At 43.6% G+C, this 21,278-nt stretch overlaps 1 protein-coding gene across 1 annotated transcript in view; it reads left to right on the top strand.

Annotated features, from left to right (window-relative positions):
* myo15aa (myosin XVAa) overlaps positions 1–21,278 on the top strand; it is a 149,174-nt gene that overhangs the window by 5,761 nt on the left and 122,135 nt on the right. Inside the window, 10 exon segments of the mRNA XM_078239875.1 lie at positions 907–970; positions 2,200–2,309; positions 2,791–2,865; positions 7,698–7,794; positions 10,228–10,233; positions 11,186–11,289; positions 11,438–11,501; positions 15,071–15,184; positions 17,266–17,427; positions 18,664–18,777. Of these exon segments, the coding sequence (XP_078096001.1) occupies positions 907–970; positions 2,200–2,309; positions 2,791–2,865; positions 7,698–7,794; positions 10,228–10,233; positions 11,186–11,289; positions 11,438–11,501; positions 15,071–15,184; positions 17,266–17,427; positions 18,664–18,777 (910 nt within the window).

Genomic DNA, 21,278 nt, shown 5'->3' with positions numbered 1-21,278 from the left:
GAGAAAAAGATGCAAAACTCTGAGCTCACATACCCCAAACGACTCAAGAACAGCTTCTTCCCTGCTGCTGTCAGACTTTTGAATGGACTTACCTTGCATTAAGTTGATCTTTCTCTACACCCTAGCTATGACTGTAACACTACATTTTGCACTCTCTCGTTTCCTTCTCTATGAATGGTATGTTTTGTCTGTATAGCGTGCAAGAAACAATACTTTTCACTGTATGTTAATACATGTGACAATAATAAATCAAATCAAAAATCTGCCAGACTCTTGCCCATTCCCTTGAACTATCTGTATCCCTTTGCAGACGTTCAGTGTCCTCTGCACACTTTGCTCTGCTACTCATCTTAGTGTCATCTGTGAACTTTGACACACTACATTTGGTCCCCAACTCCAAATCATCTATGTAAATTGTAAACAATTGCAGTCCCAACACTGATTCCTGAGGCACACCACTAATCACTGATCGCCAACCAGAAAAACACCCATTTATCCCCACTCTTTGTTTTCTGTTCGTTAGTACTGGTGGTGGAGGAGAGGTGGGGATGGTGGCGGCAGTTCATTCACAAAACACAGTTGCAAGTGGCACTATATGCACAACACTTGATTTCCTAGGGGCAGACAGAGCTGTGAGCTGCTATCTGCAGAACCCGAGCTGTGTTCTTCAATGATATCAATAAGAAATGCTGCAGGTTATATGCAAGTGGCAGTTAGTGGCATTGCCTGCCTCAGGGAATCAATGCAAATGATTTTTTTCCCCTACATGTACATGTGTTTACACAGTACACACAAGTTATTGGACAGTGTGTTACAGGGCTTTTACACGTTACATTTGTTACTGGGCCTTTAAGAAAAATGGTTCTCACATTGCAGCCTTTGTAATATTTCTGTTTTTGTTTTCAGAGACCTACATGATGGTTCAGTGTTGTACAATTTAAAGAAGAGGTTTGAACAGCATATTATATATGTAAGTACTGTAACACCAGGTGTGTTCAGGGCAAGAGAAGAAAACTTACCATGAAAATGTGAATATGGATCAGGAAACTCTCAGTGACTGGAGAGAATGACGATTATCGCGATCCCAAAAGAAATCTAAGTGGCAAGGAAGGAAGGGGTTCCCAGCTGTTCAGCTGTGCTCTCTTTCAGTTTATTTTTATTCAACAAGAAAAATATTCTGGATCTAGTTTAGGGGATGGGTTAGGAATGCAAGAGTTGGAGAAGCATCGAGGAAATAGCAACCAAACACAAATTAGTTCTTCTTTCAGCTTTTCCCATGCGACACGGGGTCACCACATCATCCACCTATCAACCATCATATTTTGGGATTTGGTGGATGGTTGCAGTCAGATGCCCCCTCCTGCCCCTCACCCTCCCTATTTATCCAGGCTGGGGTCCAGCACCGACACGCACTGGTGTAGCTACAAGGACAGTAAGCAGTCTCACAACGCCAGATTAAAGTCCAACAGGTCTATTTGGCAGCACAAGCTTTCGGAGCGCTGCTCCTTCATCAGGTGAGTGAGGACTTGTGTCCACAAATAGGGCATATACAGACACAAACTCAATTTACAAGATAATGGTTGGAATGCGAGTCTTTACAGGTAATCAAGTCTTAAAGGTACAGACAATGTGAGTGGAGAGAGGGCCAAGCACAAGTTAAAGAGGTGTGTGATTTTGTTAGTGAGATTTTGCAAGCCCAGGCAAGTTGTGGGGGTTACAGATAGTGTGACATGAACCTAAGATCCCGGTTGAGGCCGTCCTCATGTGTGGGGAACTTGGCTATCAGTTTCTGCTCAGCGATTCTGCGTTGTCGTGTGTCGTGAAGCCTGGTGTTGTGAGACTTCTTACTGTGCTTACCCCAGTCTAACGCTGGTATCTCCACATCGTAGCTACAAGGAGCAGAAGCAAATGGGTATTCACTTGGGAATCATATAAATAGGTGATTGGGTTAGAAAGTATATGCTTGTAATGTATATGTCTGTAAATAAATGCTTATAAAAATGTGTAAAGATTGATTTCACTGCCTGGCTACCTGGAGTATAACAAGTTACCTTCCTGATTTCAACAATTAAGTCACTGTAACCAGAAATGGATGAATGGTTCGCAAGATTCTGGTGAGCATTTTGTTCAGGGTTATAGTCCATGGCCCACATTGATTCTCATCACCACTTTATAAACAAATGTGTTTCTTTCTTGCAGACATACATTGGCAGCATCCTCTTATCTGTGAATCCATATAAAATGTACAACATTTACGGGACTGATGCAGTGTTGAAATATAAAGGGAAATCATTTGCAGAAAATCCACCGTAAGTGCCCAGCTTTAACTTCATTGGGAATGGGGAACTATCAGAGGCAGGGTCTTCAGCAGATGGTCACAGTGGGAGCAGCAGTTCAGGTGTTTAGTGCCACTGGGCTAGGTAGGGTTGGAGTAAGTCAGGCTGACTGCTGATTGCAACCCTGTGATCAAGGCGAGCAAGTGTGCACATTGAGGACAGAGTCCAATTTGGCTGCCTTGAACCTCCATTAATGACTAGTCTGCTAATGGCTGTTTGCTGGGATACTTCCAAAATCTGCACCTCCCAAAGCCCAGAAAAGGAGGGGGGAGAAATAGGTTTAAAAATGCAACAAACCAGCTGTATTGGGAGTTGACATCCTGTAGCTCAGATTACGTCAAGACTCCTGATCAAAAGGTGTGGCGCGCAATATTGAAAAAGGCAAAATAAATGTTCTTGTGTTGAAATATTAGAAAGTTCTGTAATTTCCATCTTCATGCTTCTTTTGTTGCAGACATCTCTTTGCTATTGCGAATGTGGCCTACTCAAAGATGGTTGATGCCAAACACAATCAGTGCATTATAATCAGGTACAGGATTGTCTCTTTCCTGTTCAGTTCTTGGTTTTATTTTGAGGCACTCAGATGCCCTGGGTGCAAATCTTTGATCTAGTTTGTACTCAGATATCAGTGTTGGTAATTTTACACTTTCAAGAGTCAGGAAGCACTAATTTATTTATTGATGTATTTATTTATTTTACTCATTTCTGGCATGTGGCAAGACCAGCATTTTTTGCCCATTTGCAGGTGGTTACGTGCCACCTTTTTGAACTAAACAGTTTATCTGGTGTAGGCACATGTCCAGCGGTATCAGGAAGGGAGTTCCATGATTTTGATACAGTGATAGTGAAGGAATGACAATATGGTTCCGAGTCTGGATCGTGTGTGACTTGGGCAGAAACTTGCAAGTGGTGATGTTTCCATGCATCAGCTAGCCATGTTCTTCAAGTAAACATCCTACTTCTGGCCTCCGGTTTTCATTCATTGTTGAAGCAGCTGAAGATGGTTGGCTCTCAGACACTACCCTGAGGAACTCCTGCAGTGATGTCCTGGGGCTGAGATGATTGACCTCCAATGACCACAACTATCTTCCTTTGTGCAAGGTATGACTCCAGCCAAGGAGATTTTTTCCCTTGACTTCAGTTTTGCTGCGGTTCCTTGAAGCCACACTCGGTCAAATGCTGTCTTAATGTCAACAGCAGCCAGTCACAGTTCACCTCTGGAATTCAGCTCTTTTGACCATGTCTGGGTCAAGGCTGTAATATGAACTGAAGCTGAGTGGCACTGACAGTACCCAAACTGAGCTTCAATCAACAGGTAACTGCTGAGTAAATGTCACTTCATAACACTGTCAATGATACTTTCATCACTTTGCTGATGATTGAAAGTAGACTGATGGAGTGATAATTGCTCTGGTTGGATATGTCCTGCTTTTTATGGACAGGTTAATGGGGAATCTTCCATTGGATGGGTAGATGCCAGTGTTGTAGTTATACTAGCACAACTTAGCTAATGGAACAGCTAGTTCTAGAGCACAAGTTTTCAATACTACACTCCGTGTTGTTGTCAGGTCCCAGAGTCTTTACTATATTCAATGCCTTCAGCCGTTTCTTGATCTGAAGATTGTCATTTGTGACGGTGAGAAGAGGAGGCCGAGATGGATTATCTACTCGCCACTACTGACTGTAGATGGTTACAAGTCGTTCAGTCTTGTCTTCTGCCATCACATGCTGGGCCCTGCCATCATTGAGGATGGGGATATTTGTGGAGTGTCCTCCTCTGGTTAGAAACATAGAAACATAGAAAAACTACAACACAAACAGGCCCTTCGGCCCACAAGTTGTGCCGAACACATCCCTACCTTCTAGACCTACATATAACCCTCCATCCTATTAAGCTCCATGTACCCATCCAGGAGTCTCTTAAAATACCCTATTGAGTTCGCCTCCACCACCCCTGACGGCAGCCGATTCCACTCGCCCACCACCCTCTGTGTGAAAAACTTACCCCTAACATCTCCCCTGTACCTACCCCCTAGCACCTTAAACCTGTGTCCTCTCGTAGCAGACATTTCTACCCTACTTGTCTCTACAGTTAGTTGTTTAATTGTCCACAACGGGCGGCATGGTGGCACAGTGGTTAGCATTGCTGCCTCACAGAGTCAGGGACCTGGATTCGATTCCCGGCTGTGATTGTCTGTGTGGAGTCCGCATGGGTTTCCTCCGGGTGCTCTGGTTTCCTCCGACAGTCCAAAAGACATGCTGGTTGGGTGCATTGGCCATGTTAAATCCTCCCTCAATGTAACCGAACAGGCGCCGCAGTGTGTTGACTAAGGGATTTTCACAGTAACTTCATTGCAGTGTTAATGTAAGCCTATTTGTGACACTAATAAATAAACTTTAAACTGTGAAGTGACTGGATGCAGCTGAACTGCAAAGCTTGGGTCTGATCTGTTAATGTGGGAATGCTTAGCTCTGTCTATCATGTGGTCTTTCCACTGCTTAAAATGCATTTGGTCCTATGTTGTAGCTTCACTGGGTTGGCACCTCAATTTATGTATGTTCTTTGCTGCTCCTGGCATACCCAGAATGAGGGATGTGCCGGACAATTATTGCAGATTGTGGTTCAATACAATTATGCCGCTGCAAATCACCTCATGGGTACCAATTTTGAACTGCCAGATCTGTTCTAAATCTATCCCACTTATCATGGTGGTCGTGCCACACAACACGATGGAGTGTATCTTCAGTGTGAAGATGGGACTTTGTCTCTACAAGGACTCTGCAGTGGCCAGTGCATTCATACTTTTTAAAATAATCGAGGGAAGAGGTACTACAGGTACTAATACACATACAGTGCCAGAGGACTGACTGATACCTAATATTGCACCTTCATTTAAGGTGGGAGATGGCGGTGGCGTACTGGTCACTGGACCATTAATCCAGAGGCCTAGGCTGATGCTGTAGGGATAGGGGTTCAAATCTCACCGTGGCAGCTGGGGGAATTTAAAGTCAATTCATAAATCTGCGTTTAAAAACAGGTCAAAACAATTATCAATTGTCATAATCACTTCAAGGAAGGAATTCTGAAGTCCTTACCCAGTCTGACTCCAGACCCACATCAGTGTGATTGACTCAAGTGTCCTCTGAAATGGCCTAGCAAACCATTCAATAGTATCACTAAGTGTAAAAAAGAATGAAACCCAACAGGCCATCCAGCATCCACCTAGACGATAGAAAGGACAACAGCACAGGCAGACCTGTTGACCCTGCAAGTCCTCCTTACTAACACCTGGGTCTAGTGCCAAAATTGAGAGAGTTAATCAAGCAACAGCCTGATACAATCTTACTCACGGAATCATACCTTACAGACAATGTCCCTGACATCACCATCGCCATCCCTAGATATGCCCTATCCCACCAGCAGGACAGACCCAGCAGAAGTGGCAGCTCACATGATATATAGTTGGGAGGGAGTTGCACTAGGAAACCTCATCATCGACTCTGGACCCCATGAAGTCTCATGGTGTCAGGTCTAATGTAGATAAGAAAACCTCCTGCTGGTTATCACCTACCATCCTCCCTCAACTGATGAATCCTCCACGTTAAACACCACTTGGAGAAAGCACTGAGGGTGCTGTCGAAGGAGCTTTGCTGAGTTTCTGAAGTGCACCTTGTAGATGGCACACATTGCTGCCACTGTGTGTTATAGTCGAGGGAGTGAATGTTTAAGCTGGTGGATGAGGTGCCAATCAAGCGGGCTGCATTGTGCTGGATAGCGTTGAGCTTCTTGACCTGCAACCTTACCAGCTAGAAGGACAATGGCACCAGATATATGGGAACATTGCCACCTGCAAGTTCATCTTCAAAGCACTCACCATCTTGATGAGGAAGTATGTCACCAGTCCTTCAGTCACTATGGGAAAATCCTGGAACTCCCTAACAGCACTGTGGGTGTACCTACATCACATGGACTGCAATGGTTCAAGAAGCTCAATGCCACCTTCTCAGGGGCAATTAGGGGTGGGCAATAAATACTGGCACAGCCAGCAATCCCATGAACAAATAAACATTTTAAAAATACACATAACATGCCGGGGGACTTTAGACTACTCAGCTTAACATGGGTTTCAGGAAAGATGATGGAACTCTTACTAAAGGCGAAAATAGGAAAATATCTAGAATCCAAAAACGTAAAATAATAAATATATAATGAATCGTCAGTGTGAAATTTAGAAAGGAAATTCTTGCTTGACCAAACTGATTACATACTTTGAAAAGGTAGCAGAGAATAGACAAGTGTATTACAGTGAGGGCTGCAACAAATTATAAAACAATAACTTTTACAATGAGCATATAATCGGCAAATGAATTTCACCACAGTTGAGTCTGAGATATTATAGTTTGCTAAGGAAAGTAAGTAGATCACATATTGCTTGGAAAATAAGAATCTGAATGGGGTAGAGGAACAAAGGGATCTCAGAGTTCAGATACACAAATCACTAAAGTAGAGTTATAGATTAATAAGGCCACAGGAAAAGCAAACAAATCACTTCTTTTTGTTTCTGGAGTATGAAAGAAAAATATCGAAGTTCTGCTAAACCTATGTCAAATTTTGGTTCGACCATTCTTGGAGTACTGCGTACAGTTCTGGTTGCCATATTATTAAAAGGATACAGAGCACTGGAGACCAGAAATATGAGTTTATGTCCATTCGCCTCTTCCTGTGCTTTATATTCCATGTAATTTGACATTGTTCTTTATTTTCCTTGAACACTCGGGTCCCTTTAAGAGCAGCACAGCAGAGTAAGGGTCACCCAGGTCAGGTGACCCTTACTCTGCCATGTTGCCCTTAAAGGGACAATCATCACAAACACCATTATTTATTAGCCATAAAAAATATTGCAGATGAGCAAAACAGACAGTTTGACAAATAGCTAAGAAACATCCAATTGGTTAAGGAACGGTCTGTTTGCCTTCCAGTTGGTAGGAAAGGTTTTTAGACTGTGTGTGCGGAGGTTTTAGAAAATCAGTGATGAATTCTCCAGCAATACCTCCAACCCTTTTTCATGTTAGTGAACAGCCGTGCTTTGCTCCTTTTCCTCTCTCTTCTGAGTGCATCTGGTGTTGTCTCTTCTCCAACTTCCCCAGACACCAAAGGAGCCACAACTGCATCTTCCAATACCCCATCCCCAGGGTCTTTACAACTTGTATTAACATTGCTCCCAAGTCTCAGAGTGTGTTGGTTTCCTGGATTTAGCCTGTCGCTGTGTGTGCAGGTTAACATTTTAACAGCTATTGCAAACACCATATCCATCCCCAGCAAGGATTCTACACTCATTGTGCTTCTTTCTATTTATCAAGTGGTGAAAGCGGATCAGGCAAGACTGAAGCCACCAAACTGGTTCTCCGATATCTAGCTGCAGTGCACCACAGACGCAAAGACAATGTGACGCAACAGGTAACCTGCAGTGACATTTGATGAGATATGTTGACAGTTATCATTCCAATTCTAAATATTAGATATCAGGCTAAACTTCCTTGTAATCAGTTATCTTCCCAAGCAGCCATTCTTCATGTGTGAACCTAGCTTTCATGCATTTTTAAAATTCATTTCTGGGACATGGACGTCATTAGCTGGCCAGCATTTATTGCCCTTTCCTAGTTGCCCTTGGAGGGCAGTTGAGAGTCAACCACATTGCTGTGGGTCTGGAGTCACATGTAGGCCTGACCAGGTAAGGACAGCAGATTTCCTTCCCTAAAGGACATTAGTGAACCAGATGGGTTTTTCCAACAATTGATAATGGTTTCATGATCATCAGTAGATTCTTAATTCCAGATATTTTTTATTGAATTCAAATTCCAATATCTGCCATGGTGGGATTCGAACCCGTGTCCCCAGAACATTAGCTGAGTTTCTGGATTAATAGTCAAGCTATAATACCACTAGGCCATCGCCTTCCCTAGAAGGGAAGTGGTAGGCATCTTAAAGTTGCACAGGAGATGCTGCCCTAGATTAGTGGCTATGGAGTTGCGACACTCAAGACTTTGTTTATAGATGCATTTCTCACAAGGGTCACTAGATATCAGGGCAGGTAATCCTGGTAGAGTTTGGGTCACAAAGGAGCCTAATCTTCTTTGTGGGTTCCACAGACAGTGACTCTTCATGTGTTCACTTTTCACACACCAGCCTAGACAGTATCAGTGGGTGTTGGTCCAGGGTTGGCTTGTCTCACAGTCTAATCCAATACAGTCCAGGAGCAGTAGTGGATCAGCAATCATTAGCATGAACTTTCATTGACCTTTTAATTTATAGCCAATTATGTCACCAGGTTAGGCCCCTTGCAGATTAGACATTTCAGCAGCAGATCTGGCTCTGCATTTGAGTGAGTGCTGTTCCAACAAGTGGAGGTGCTGGGGTTCACAATTGGTTACAAGGTTTAATAAGTACCTCTTTCCACCTGGAGCAGAGGGAGACCATCATTTTGCACCACCACCCCAATCCATCACTGAATTGAATCATCTGTACCTCAACTCTGTCTTTGCTCTTTATGTCTGATTTTTAATCAGTAAGGGAATTGAGGGTTATGGGAATAAGGTGGGAAAGTGGAGTTGAGGATGATCAGTCACACTCTCACTGAATGGCAGAGCAGACTCAATGGACCGAATGGCCTATATCCGCTCCTTTTTCTTCTGGTCTTATCCCTTTATAAACCTTCCCAACAAAAATCTATCCATGTCAGTCTTGAAAATTTCAATTGACCCTCAGCGTTTACTGACTCCAGAATGTCATTGGATCTGGGGCAGAAACATGTGACTGAATTGTTAAACCCATTCAAACAGACATCATCCAAGAAACAGCAAAGACGTACAAATTCTACTATTATCAGTTTGGGGTTCTTTAGTTCCTGTGCAACTTCAGCCAATCAATTTAGGATGGGAATGTTATTACCTAGCAGTTAGCTACTGCTGTTCTATGAATAGTGATAGGCAGATAAAGACACCCCTTGAACCCCATGCAGCCTGTTGTCCTACACAGCTGCTGTGCCTCATGTATCATAATATACACTGTGTTATCTCCTGAGAGAGATGAAAAACAGATGAAAAACCCAAATTGTGGGATAGATCTGGGAAATTTTTTTTCAAACCTATCTAGGTGATTGAAACTAGCCCAGGATCATTCTGACCCTGAATTCTCTCCGATATAAGAGCTGATGACCACCCAAACCAGAAACAGGTCCAGCTTTTGCTTGAAACTCTTGCTGCTCAGTGAGTAGGAGACCACTACATGCACCTGCAACCTGTTCCAGAGATCCATTATTCTCTGGGTAATGGACCACCTCCTGACTTCTAACCTAGATCTGACCTACAGCTTAAGATTTTGATACCTAGTGATTCTGAACACATTTCATTGAAACAGATTGCAAACTGGAATACAATCTGTTCCTCAGATCATCCTAATTTAACACTTCTCTAAAGCATAAAGTCCTAGCTTCTTTAAACCTATCTTGATAACTGAGATGTGTTATTTTGGGGTCTAGTTTAGTGGCCCTTTCCAAAACTTCAACATCATCCACCACGTGAGCAGACCAAAACAGCTCCCAGTGGCTGGAATTTTACCAGCACGCCCGCCCAGATTCCGGGGCAGGCAAGGCTTGGAGAACAACATTCTCCGCTGGCCTCAGTCGGGATCGTACGAACCTCGGACGACATGCCGGTAAAATTCCACCCATTATTCCAAATGAGACCTGATCAAGGTCTTGTACAAGGACAAAATAGGTTTTTGGTTTGAATTGGAGAGAGTTTGTGGTGTTTTTGGTTGTGTGTATCATGTGTTCGATGTTATTTACATCTTCTGCCTTTTTCTCTTTCTTGCTCCTTGATGCCGATGAAGATTGAGGTACGGTAACAGTTGCTGCGAGTGTCTCCAACAAAAGGTCAGAATGTCCAGCTGCACTTCCAGTTTTATGCACTTGTTTCAAATGCAATTGAAGAGGCAACAGTGCCCTCCAAAAGTATTTGGCAAACCTTGGAAACCTGAAATTAAAGCAGAAAATTCTGGAAATACAGCTGGCCCATCAGCATCTGCAAAGAAAGTGCTTCACGTCTTAAGGCAAAACTCAGTCCAGCAAAGGATTTTTAACCAGATCTTTACTCAAGGTTGACTCTAATTGTTATGCTGGTCGGGAAATGCAGGGCAGTGAGTTGACTGCCTGTTGATACTTGTCTGCTCTTCCTTTCCATGGGCTTCCCACCTGGTGCCAATGGTCGAATTGACTGAGTATCTTATCGCTTCTAAGACGCAAATACACCCGCTGTGTTTTCCTGTCTTTATGCACTGGAAAATGCATCATTTCTGTAAATATATAAAACTTGCATGCTAGCTTTTCGTTTCTTGGTTCAAAACAGTTCAAAAATATCTTACAAAAATTGCAAGCATTGGGAATATTGTTGCAAGCATCCTGTGTCAATTGAAAGCCCTGTCAGGCAGGTATAACACAGAGTAAAGCAACCTCAAGACAGGCGAAGCATTATTGGGTAGAGATAAGGCACTCTTGTGACAGGTGGGACATTTTTAGACTGAGTATAAGGCACCTGGGAGGCAGGTAGAGTATTATTAAACGGAGTGTGGAGCTCTCTCGCGCGAGGTGACAAGTTGGTCCTGAATATACATGGAGCAGAATCACAAGGTTAGCGAGACAGATCACCAATCCGCTCACAGTGATGTGTTTCACTTTGGGAATGCAACATATCAAAATTGGTCGATTTAATTGAGTCTCTTTGAGTGATTGGCTGTTATTCTGTGTTGATGGGTGAAGAGTCGGTGATTATTTTTAACTTCTCCTGAACAGATCCTTGAAGCCACGCCCCTGCTGGAGTCCTTCGGGAATGCCAAAACTGTTCGAAATGATAACTCCAGTAGGTTTGGGAAATACATGGAAATATTTTTGCAGGAGTAAGTATCAGCGTTTGTCAGCTTGCACCATCCAAAATTGTACCCACTAGTCCATTTGCTGAGACACTTAATCAGGTCCTCGAAGACCCTGTGCCAGGGGGTCTAATGTTGATATTGTCTCTGTACTGATGACATTCTTTTTTTATAGTGGGGTGATATGCGGTGCCATAACCTCGCAGTATCTTCTTGAGAAATCGAGGATTGTGTTTCAGGTGTGTGCTATGTTCCACTTTTTGGTTTCAAATCATACCGCCATTCTCTGTATATATCTGGTCAAGCTGTCATTTCTGTTTGATGAGTCATAGAGTCATAGAGGTTTACAGCATGGAGACAGGCCCTTCGGCCCAACTTGTCCATGCCGTCCTTTTTTTTAAAAACCCCTAAGCTAATCCCAATTGCCCGCATTTGGCCCATATTCCTCTGTACCCATCGTACCCATGTAACTATCTAAATGCTTTTTAAAAGATAAAATTGTACCCGCCTCTACTACTGCCTCTGGAAGCTTGTTCCAGACACTCACCACCCTCTGTGTGAAAACATTGCCCCTCTGGACACTTTTGTATCTCTCCCCTCTCACCTTAAACCTATGCCCTCTAGTTTTAGACTCCCCTACCTTTGGGAAAAGATGTTGACTATCTACCCTGTCTATGCCCCTCATTATTTAATAGACCTCTATAAGGTCACCCCTTAGCCTCCTATGCTCCAGAGAAAAAAGTCCCAGTCTATTCAGCCTCTCCTTATAACTCAATCCATCAAGTCCTGGTAGCATCCTAGTAAATCTTTTCTGCCCTCTTTCTAGTTTAATAATATCCTTTCTATAATAGGGTGACCAGAATTGCACACAGTATTCCAAGTCTGGCCTTACCAATGTCTTGTACAACTTCAACAAGATGTCCCAACTCCTGTATTCAATGTTCTGACCAATGAAACCAAGCATGCCAAATGCCTTCTTCACCACTCTGTTCACCTGTGACTCCACTTACAAGGAGCTATGAACATGTACCCCTAGATCTCTTTGTTCTGTAACTCTCCCCAACGCCCTACCATTAACTGAGTAAGTCCTGCCCTGGTTCAATCTACCAAAATGCATCACCTTACATTTGTCTAAATTAAACTCCATCTGCCATTCGTCGGCCCACTGGCCCAATTGACCAAGATCCCGTTTCAATTGGAGATAACTTTCTTCACTGTCCACTATGCCACCAATCTTGGTGTCATCTGCAAACTTACTAACAGTGCCCCCTATATTCTCATCCAAATCATTAATATAAATGACAAATAACAGTGGGCCCAGCACTGATCCCTGAGGCACACCGCTGGTCACATTACATGTGAAATGTACCCAAAGAGTCGCCATACTTTGTACAGACCCCACATGTATCACAAGCGTACACCAACCTCATGAGAGCAGTGATGTGTCACTGAAAGCAGAACCTGTTTCAAATGACCACAACATGTAGTAAAGTGAAATACCTGCCTGCTATATTTATTACATTGGGGGTGCTGTCACTGGCCTGGGGCATTGGCCTCTGACCATAATCCCTATCAGGATCGAGTGGCCTTTGCTAGTAAGTGTAAATGTGCAGCCATTGTTTCCAGGCCATATCTTAGCATATGAGGCGAATTGTCTCAGTGGGAGCAATTTTAATGTAACCTGTCCGGTGTGAAATCAATGGACAGTAATTACGAGTGGGATATAAACTGTGTGGGTGATCTAATCCTGTCTGCTATCCTCCAGGTGGGTTACATTAAAACTTAAATTCTTCACAGTATTCCAGGTGTGGTCTAATTAGTGCCTTGTATAGTTTTAGCAAGACTTCCCTACTTTATACTCCATTCTCTTTGAAATAAAGACCAACATTTCATTTGCCTTCCCGATTACCTGTTGAGCTTGCATGCTCGCTTTTTCTGATTTATGCACGTGGACCCCAAATCCCTCTGAGCGGCAGCTTTCTGCAGTCTTACTCTATTTAAATAATATTCAGCTCCTTTATTCTTCCTACCGACATGCATAACTTCACATTTTTCCTCATTATATTTCATCTGCCAAGTTTGTGCCCACTCACTTAACCTGTCTATATCCCTCTGGCGACTCTTTGTGTCATTCTCACCACTTGCCATCCCACCTATTTTTGCATCATCTGCAAACTTGGCAATAGTACATTCACTTCCTTCATCCAAGTCATTAATGTATATTGTAAATAATTGTGGCCCCAGCACTGACCCTTGTGGCATTCCACTAGTTACAGGTTGGCATCTTGAAAATGCTCTCTTATCCCAACCCCCTGTCTTCTATCAGTTAACTAGTCCTCTATCCATGCTAATATACTATCTCCAGAACCATGGCCTCTTATCTTATTAAGGAGTCTTTTGTGCAGTACCTTATCAAACACTTTTTGGAAATCCAGGTATATTACATCTACTGATTCCTCTTTATCTATCCTTATCAGCTTAATGAATTCTAATAAATTTTCCAGGCATGATTTCCCCTTCATGAAGCCATGCTGACTCTGCATGATGATATTATGTATTTCTAAATGCTCTGCTATTACATCCTTTATAATGGACTCTGGCATTTTCCCAATGACAGAAGTTAAGCTAACTGGCCTTTAGTTGCTTATTTTTTTGTCTCTCCTTTTTTGAATAAGGGTGTTATATTGACAGTTTTCCTATCCTTTGGGATTTTTCTAGAATTGAAGGATTCTTGGAAGATTGCTACCAGTGCATCCACTATCTCTGTAGTTACTTCCTTTAATATCCTAGGATACAACCCATTAGGTCAAGAGGACTTATCTATCAGCCTTTAGCCCCATTACTTTCCCTAGTATTTTTTCTCGAGTGATAGTTATTATACTTATTTTCTCCCCTTCCCCCCTTAATTATTTAGTATTTTTGGAATGTTATTAGTGTCTTCTGCTGTGAAGACTGACACAAAGGCCAGAATTCTACCGCCTCGCCCATCCTGATTCTCGGGTGGGCGAGGCTCGCAGAACAGAAATCTCCATTGGCCTCGGGCAGGATTTGATGATCTTGCCTGAGCAAGGTCGTAAAATCCCACCTAAAGTATTTGTTTAACTCCTATGCCATTTTCTAATTCCCCATTATTACTTCCCCAGTCTCATTCTCGAAGGGGCCTATATTCACTTTGGCCTCTCGCTTCCTTTTTATATATTTAAAGAAGCTTTTGCTGTCCATTTTATATTACTTGTTTGTTTATCCCCATAGTTTATCTTCTCCCTTTTTTTTGTGGTCACCTTTTGTTGGTTTTTACAACTTTCCTAATCCTCAGTCTTGTAACTAATTTTTGCCACATGATATGTTTTTTCTTTCAGTTTAATACTATCCTTAACTTCCTTGGTTAACCATGGTTGATTTGTCCCCTTCCTAGAATCCCTCTTCCTCGCTGGAGCATATCTTTACGAGTCATGAACCAATTACATAAATGTCTGCCATTGCTGATCAACCATCGTTTCTGCTAAACTTCTTTCCCAGTCCACTCCAGCCAACTCTGTCCTCATTCCTTTGTAATTACCATTATTCAAGTGTAGCACAGTAGTTTCAGACCTAAATTATTCCCCAGCAAGGTCATACTAACTAATGCAATACGTCAAGGACCCCCACAAAGGAAATTGAATCCACTGATTAAGTCAAAAATTTGGGGAGCTTGAAATATTTTACCCAGTTCCAAATGCGTTACCTGGAACTAGGAGATAAAAGGTACTTTCTGTTCTACTTCGAGGGTGACTGGAAATGAGCTTTTTTCACATTTTTCAATACCCAGGCCAAAAATGAAAGAAATTACCATATTTTCTATGAGATGCTGGCTGGACTCTCGAGTCAACAGAAGCAAAGATTCTATCTTCAGGAGGCTGAGACGTACTACTACCTGAATCAGGTAAGTTCTTTAAGAGGTGCAGATATAACCTTCACTCATTCCTCAGTGACTAAAGGTGTCACCTGATGTAGGAGTAAGCCACGACAATGAGAACGGTTTTGTGGTTCAATCCTCATTGGTCTCAATTAGTTTTTCTTTGTTTGTTCTTGCCGTGTGGGAAATGCTGTCATGATCACATTTATTGTCCATTCCTAGTTGGGCTGACATGTTGGTGGTGTGCCTTTGCCTTGGACCACTGCAGTCAGTGTATTGAAAGCATTGTACAATAGCGTTCAGTAGAAAATTTCAGGATGCTAACACAGTAACAATGAATGATAGAACATGTCCAAGAGATGGTGTGTAACTTGAGGTGATGACCTTGCCCAAGACACTCCTGCCCTTGTGCTTCTCGCTGGTAGAGATCATGAGAATGTGGTGCGGGTGAAGTGACCTTGGAGTTGCTGCGATGCATCTTGTAGATTGTAAAAGTTGCACCAGTGGGGGAGCAGATGGAGATTGAGTCCAGTGGTAGGGATATCAAACAAGAGAACATTGTTGCCCTGAATGTGTTGAGCTTCTTGAGTACTTTTGCAGTAATACCGATATCCAGGCAATTAGTGAGTCGCTCAGGACAAAGCAGCGTGCTTGATCGATACCCCAACCTCAAACATTCATTCCCTCCACTGCTGGTGCAGTGGCAGCAATGTGTACCATCTTCAGGATGCACTGCAGTAATGTGCCAAGGTTCTGTTGACAGCACCTACCAAACCCATGACCTTTACTGACCAGAAAAACAAGAGCAGCAGATATATGGGAACACCAGCATCTGAAAGTTACACTCAAAGTTATATGTTCTCCTGATATGGAATTATATTGTAAGAAGTCTAACAACACCAGGTTAAAGTCCAATAGGTTTATTTGGTAGCAAAAGTGGCTTTTGCTACCAAATAAATCTGTTGGACTTTAACCTGGTGTTGTTAGACTTCCTACTGTGTTTACCCCAATCCAACGCCGGCATCTCCACATCATGGAATTATATTGCCAGTCCCTGACTGTCAGTGAGTCAAAATCCTGGATCTCCCTCCTATGTGTGTGTACCTATCTCACATGCACTACAGCGGTTCAAGCAAGTGGTTCACCACCACTTACTCAAGGGCAATAAAGGATAGGCAAAAACTGATGGTGTTGCCGGCGACTCACATCCCAAGAACGAATGCAAGGAACCATGTTTGACTGAGCTGTGTAGACTTAGCAAGGGAATCAAGAGGTGAACCAATCATTGCAGACTATAGCCTCTGACCTGCTCTTGTATTTGTCTGGCTGGAGGAGTGAAGATTCTGGTCAATTGGCCAAGATATTGATGGTGGGAAATTCATCAATGGTGAATTGATTGAGGGTGGAGATTTCTGGGCCTTCCCTTTTTTGGGGATGGTCATTCTCTGGTACTTTTATGGATTGTCTGCTGCCACTTGCCAGCCCAAATCTGGATGTTTTCCAAGTCCTGCTTTGATTGGAACATGCTGTCTCATAGTCAAAGGAACTGTAGTCCTGGTCTTATAATGGAAGGTAAATCACTAAAACAGCGTAGAGGACTGGGCCTTGTGGATCTCTGATAGTGGTATCCTAAGTTGTGATATTTGGCCTTTCCAGCAAGTTTGAACATCTCCCTGTGTTCCACTTATGCTTCCAGCAGCTAAAGGATTTTTCTTTGACCCTGTTGACCTCAGTTTTGCAAGATTTCCTTGTGTCATACATGCTATTGATGGCACTCTTGATGACTTCTACTACCACTTTGTTGGTGATTTGATGGAGGTTCCAAGGGTATGATTTGGCTAGTTATATTTATCCTGCTTGTTGAGGATCGGACACGTTTTACCTATTGTTGGGTAGATGCCAGCATTGTAGCGAGGTTGGAGTGTCTTGGCTTATGGTTAGTTCGAGTGCACTACAGTTAGGATGTTGACAGTTGACATAATCTTTGCCGTGTCCAGCGTACATAGAGTGAATTTGATTGACTGCACAGTGGTATCAATCATGGTGAGAACCGCGTTCACTCAGACTGATTTGAAAAATAGAATTGAGACGATGTTTGTTTTTTTCAGGGTGGAAACTGTGAAATTCCTGGGAAGGATGATGCTGAGGATTTCCTCAGGCTGCTCAGCTCAATGGAGGTGCTGAGTTTTAGCCCAGATGAACAGAACAGCATCTTCCGCATTCTTTCTTCAGTCCTTCACCTCGGGAATGTCTACTTTGAGAAATATGAGGTTTGATTTTTAAACTCTTATACCGAGATAACAACAGAAAGTACTGGAAATATTCAGCAGGCCAGGGAGCATCATGGAGAGAGAAAGGCAGGGCTAATGTTTCAGACCGATGGCCTTTGGAAAGAGAGAAAAGCTTGCATTTATAAAGCACTTTTCATGACTACAAGACACTTTACAGTCAGCGAAGTACTTTTCAAGATTAGTTGCTGTTGTAATGTAGAAAATGGGACAGTCAGTCGCACAAACAGCACTCTGATAATGACCAGGTCATCTGGCTTTGTGATTTGGTCATCACAATTATGCCCAGACACCCTTTTCTCCTTCTTCGAGATGGTGGTTCAGTGATCTTGCGATCTTGGCTGTCAATGTGTGAGAGTTGGCCTGTTGGTGCAGGTCGGGGTACTGGGAGCTTTGGTTTTGTATCTGACCTTTATCTGCTCAGGCTCCTTGGGAGCAACAGAGCTGGGAAATGTACCACGACAAATGGATTCCTGAGCTGAGTTACACACTGGGATCGAATCAAAAACTTAATGTTGGTTTATAAACAGAATAATGGAGATGGAGGAGTGAGATGCAAGCTGTAATTTAATTGAGGGGTTTTGCATTGAATGTAGAAGGAGGCCATTCGGCCCATCAAGCCTGCACCAACAACAATCCACCCAGACCCTATCCCCGTAACCCCACATATTTGCCCTACTAATCCCCCTGACACTAGGGGGCAATTTAGCGTGGCCAATCAACCTAACCCGCACATCTTTGGACTATGGGAGGAAACCGGAGCATCAGGAGGAAACCCATGCAGACACCGGGAGAATGTGCAAACTTCGCACAGACAGTGACCTGAAGCTGGAATTGAACCTGGGTCCCTGGCACTGTGAGGCAGCAGTGCTAACCACTGTGCTGGTTTATAGACTGAATAACAAATGTATGTTACATCCAATCTAATTAAGAAGTTTTGAAGCTTTACAAATAGAATAATATATCCTTGGAAGGATTACATCTCATTGGAGAGAAATATTTGATTATTATTATTATTGCATTATTATTTTGTGATAAACCCCCAAATCCAGATTTGATTGTCATCTCTGCTGATGTGACTTGTCAGTAGGAATGTTGGTACATTCTTCCCGCATGGACCTTATTGTTCAAATCTAATATATTTCAACCAGGATTGCTGGCGGTTAAAGAATGCCTGGAATGTGTCTCATTGATATCTCACATACTTAAATGTTACAGACTGACTCACAGGAGATTGCCTCGGTGGTAAGTGCTCGTGAGATCCGAGTGGTGGCAGAGCTGTTACAGATCTCTCCTGAGGGGCTGCAGAAGTCCATCACATACAAAGTGACAGTAAGTTCAGTTCACTGAAGCTGCAGTTGATGCAACCTCATAACGAAGCCTTTAACAGTCAGCCTCCACGTGGAAACCGTCTCTCTGAGCAGAGAAGCTGTGTTTCTCGGGCAGTGTCAGATTCATAGTACCACAAAGATATACAATGCAGTAGCGCCAAACCAGAGGGGAATTCATATCGGCACGAGCATCACATCTGCTGAAATTGCAAAAGATACAGAGGCAGCTTTAGAATGGAAGATCTCCGTGTGTTCAGCATTGCGCGCTTTGTGCTGTGACAGTCTGAGAACAGTGTAGAGCACCCAGCTGCTCTGCTCAAATCAACAACTCTCATCCAACTACTCCCTTTCACTGATAACACTCTGCCCACAGTATTCAAAACAACTGACCACACCTTCCCCCCACCCCGCTTACCTCTCTGAGAGACTGTCTACCCATTCCCTTACACTTCTGCAGTGCAAAACCTTATTGCCCACTTGGCCCACGATGCCTGGTTTCCTTGGCAACGCCTCTTCACTTTGGTTTCCCTAATACAAATTTCACATCACAATCTCCAAAACTCTCCAAGCATTTTTTATGATCTGCTTTAACAAAAATGTCACCTCCTAAAAGTTTTATCTACACACTAGTTGCTGTGGTGTTGAAAGAAAGAACTTGCATTATAGCTTTCGTAACTTCAGGATGTGCAGAATTGCTTCACAGTCAATGAGATAAAAGTATCTGTTTTCGGTGTTGGTTGAGGGATCTAATGGTCTAATGCCTCATCGACAAAATGACACCTCTGACAGTGCAGCACTCTGCGGGATTAGCCTAGATAATGTGCCCAAATGGAGAGTGGGGCTTGAACCCACAAATTTATGACTCTTGGAACCAAATATTTGTCTCTGGGCCGTGAAATGCCATATCATGGCTCACAAAACAGCACCCACGAACCCTGCCCATCTTCACCCACTATTTTCTTTCATTTCGGGAAGAGGCAGATTGTGGGTGCAGTTTGTGAGCCGAGATTGGATTCTGGCTCGCATCTGGGGTCGGAGCATGTCCGAGGCAGAAGTGGGTTCCTCCTGTGCTAAAAGGACATCAAATGGTGCAACGTCAACACATCATCTGAAGGAAGGCATGATATGCTTGCTGGGGGTGACCTATAACCCTCCAGCCTAAATACAGTTTTGGTGGAAGAGATACAGTTGCGCTGTGTGAGCTGACCCTGAAGTCACCCGCCCTGACAAAAAAGGTTTTGGTTAGCTGCATCTGTGTGCTGTGGACTGTGAAATCCCGCAGAAATCAGATGCAGAACTTTGGAAAGAACCAGCTGCAAAGACATTTAGGACCACTATCACCTTAAAGGCTACTGAGGGAGCGTGGCTCTGGCTTCCTCCTGGCTAAAGGTCTTCTCGCAAAAGGATGCAAAGCTCAAACGCAACCTCCAGGACAGAAACATCCTCCTCCAACATTGCCTTTGGATTATTTCAGGGTAATTGGCCCTGTTTCTGTACAGCCGCGCAGATGGGTAGTTCCTCAGCATTGTACACTATTCCCTTGCCTCCCTGCTTTGGAGAGATGCAGGGGGTGAGCAAGCCACTTTAGGCTGCTGCTGTTCCAACGGTGCCTGTACGCACCACAGATGGGATGGGGCTATTCCCATTGTAGACTGCGGATGTTAAAAATGCTTTTGTTAATGCTCAGGAGGTGTGTTAAAGTCACCAATCTCTCTGAACTTTCTGCAGTTCTAATGCGGGGGAGAGGGGTGTCCCTTTAAGGGAACCCTCCTTCCACTATCCACTCCCTGCCAGACATGAAGCTTACTTGCTGGCAGTGTCTGATGCAGCAAAACAGACCAGACATTGAAGACGCTTGCTTATTGGAGTCAGAAACAGACTCCAATGAAAATGGGGTGGGGGGGGGGGGGGAGCGCGGGAGGTGTGGGGGAGTGGTGTTAGTTAAATCATTCCCCTCTTATATAGGGGAGCCCAACATCGGCAGGGATGGGTGTGTGTTGCACATAGGAAATATTACCCTCCTGCAAACACCGGCAGATAACAATGGAGTGGATTTGGGAATGTGGAGGAAAATCAGATTTCCTCTGAAAAATAGTGTAGCCTTTCACCATTGAAACGAACCGCCAAACCCAGGCAAAAAGATGGGAATAACATTGATGGGGAGCCTGGATAGCATCCTAACCTGGAATTATAGCACCAGACCCATACCTTGGGTAATTCTTGAGGTGTTTAATGATCAAGAATGGGAAAGCCTGAGGAACACCCCAACATTCAGTGCAGTACCAAGAGATTGCTGCACTGTGGGAGGTGCAGTACTGAGGGAGTGCTGCACTGTGGGAGCTGCGGTACCAAGGGGGTGCTGCACTGTGGGAGGTGCGGTACTGAAGGAGTGCTGCACTGTGGGAGGTGCAGTACTGAGGGAGTGCTGCACTGTGGGAGCTGCGGTACCAAGGGGGTGCTGCACTGTGGGAGGTGCGGTACTGAAGGAGTGCTGCACTGTAG

This window comes from Mustelus asterias, chromosome 23 (assembly GCF_964213995.1).
Source record: "Mustelus asterias chromosome 23, sMusAst1.hap1.1, whole genome shotgun sequence".
Taxonomy (NCBI): domain Eukaryota; kingdom Metazoa; phylum Chordata; class Chondrichthyes; order Carcharhiniformes; family Triakidae; genus Mustelus; species Mustelus asterias.
This window is presented reverse-complemented; position numbering and strand designations above follow the sequence as displayed.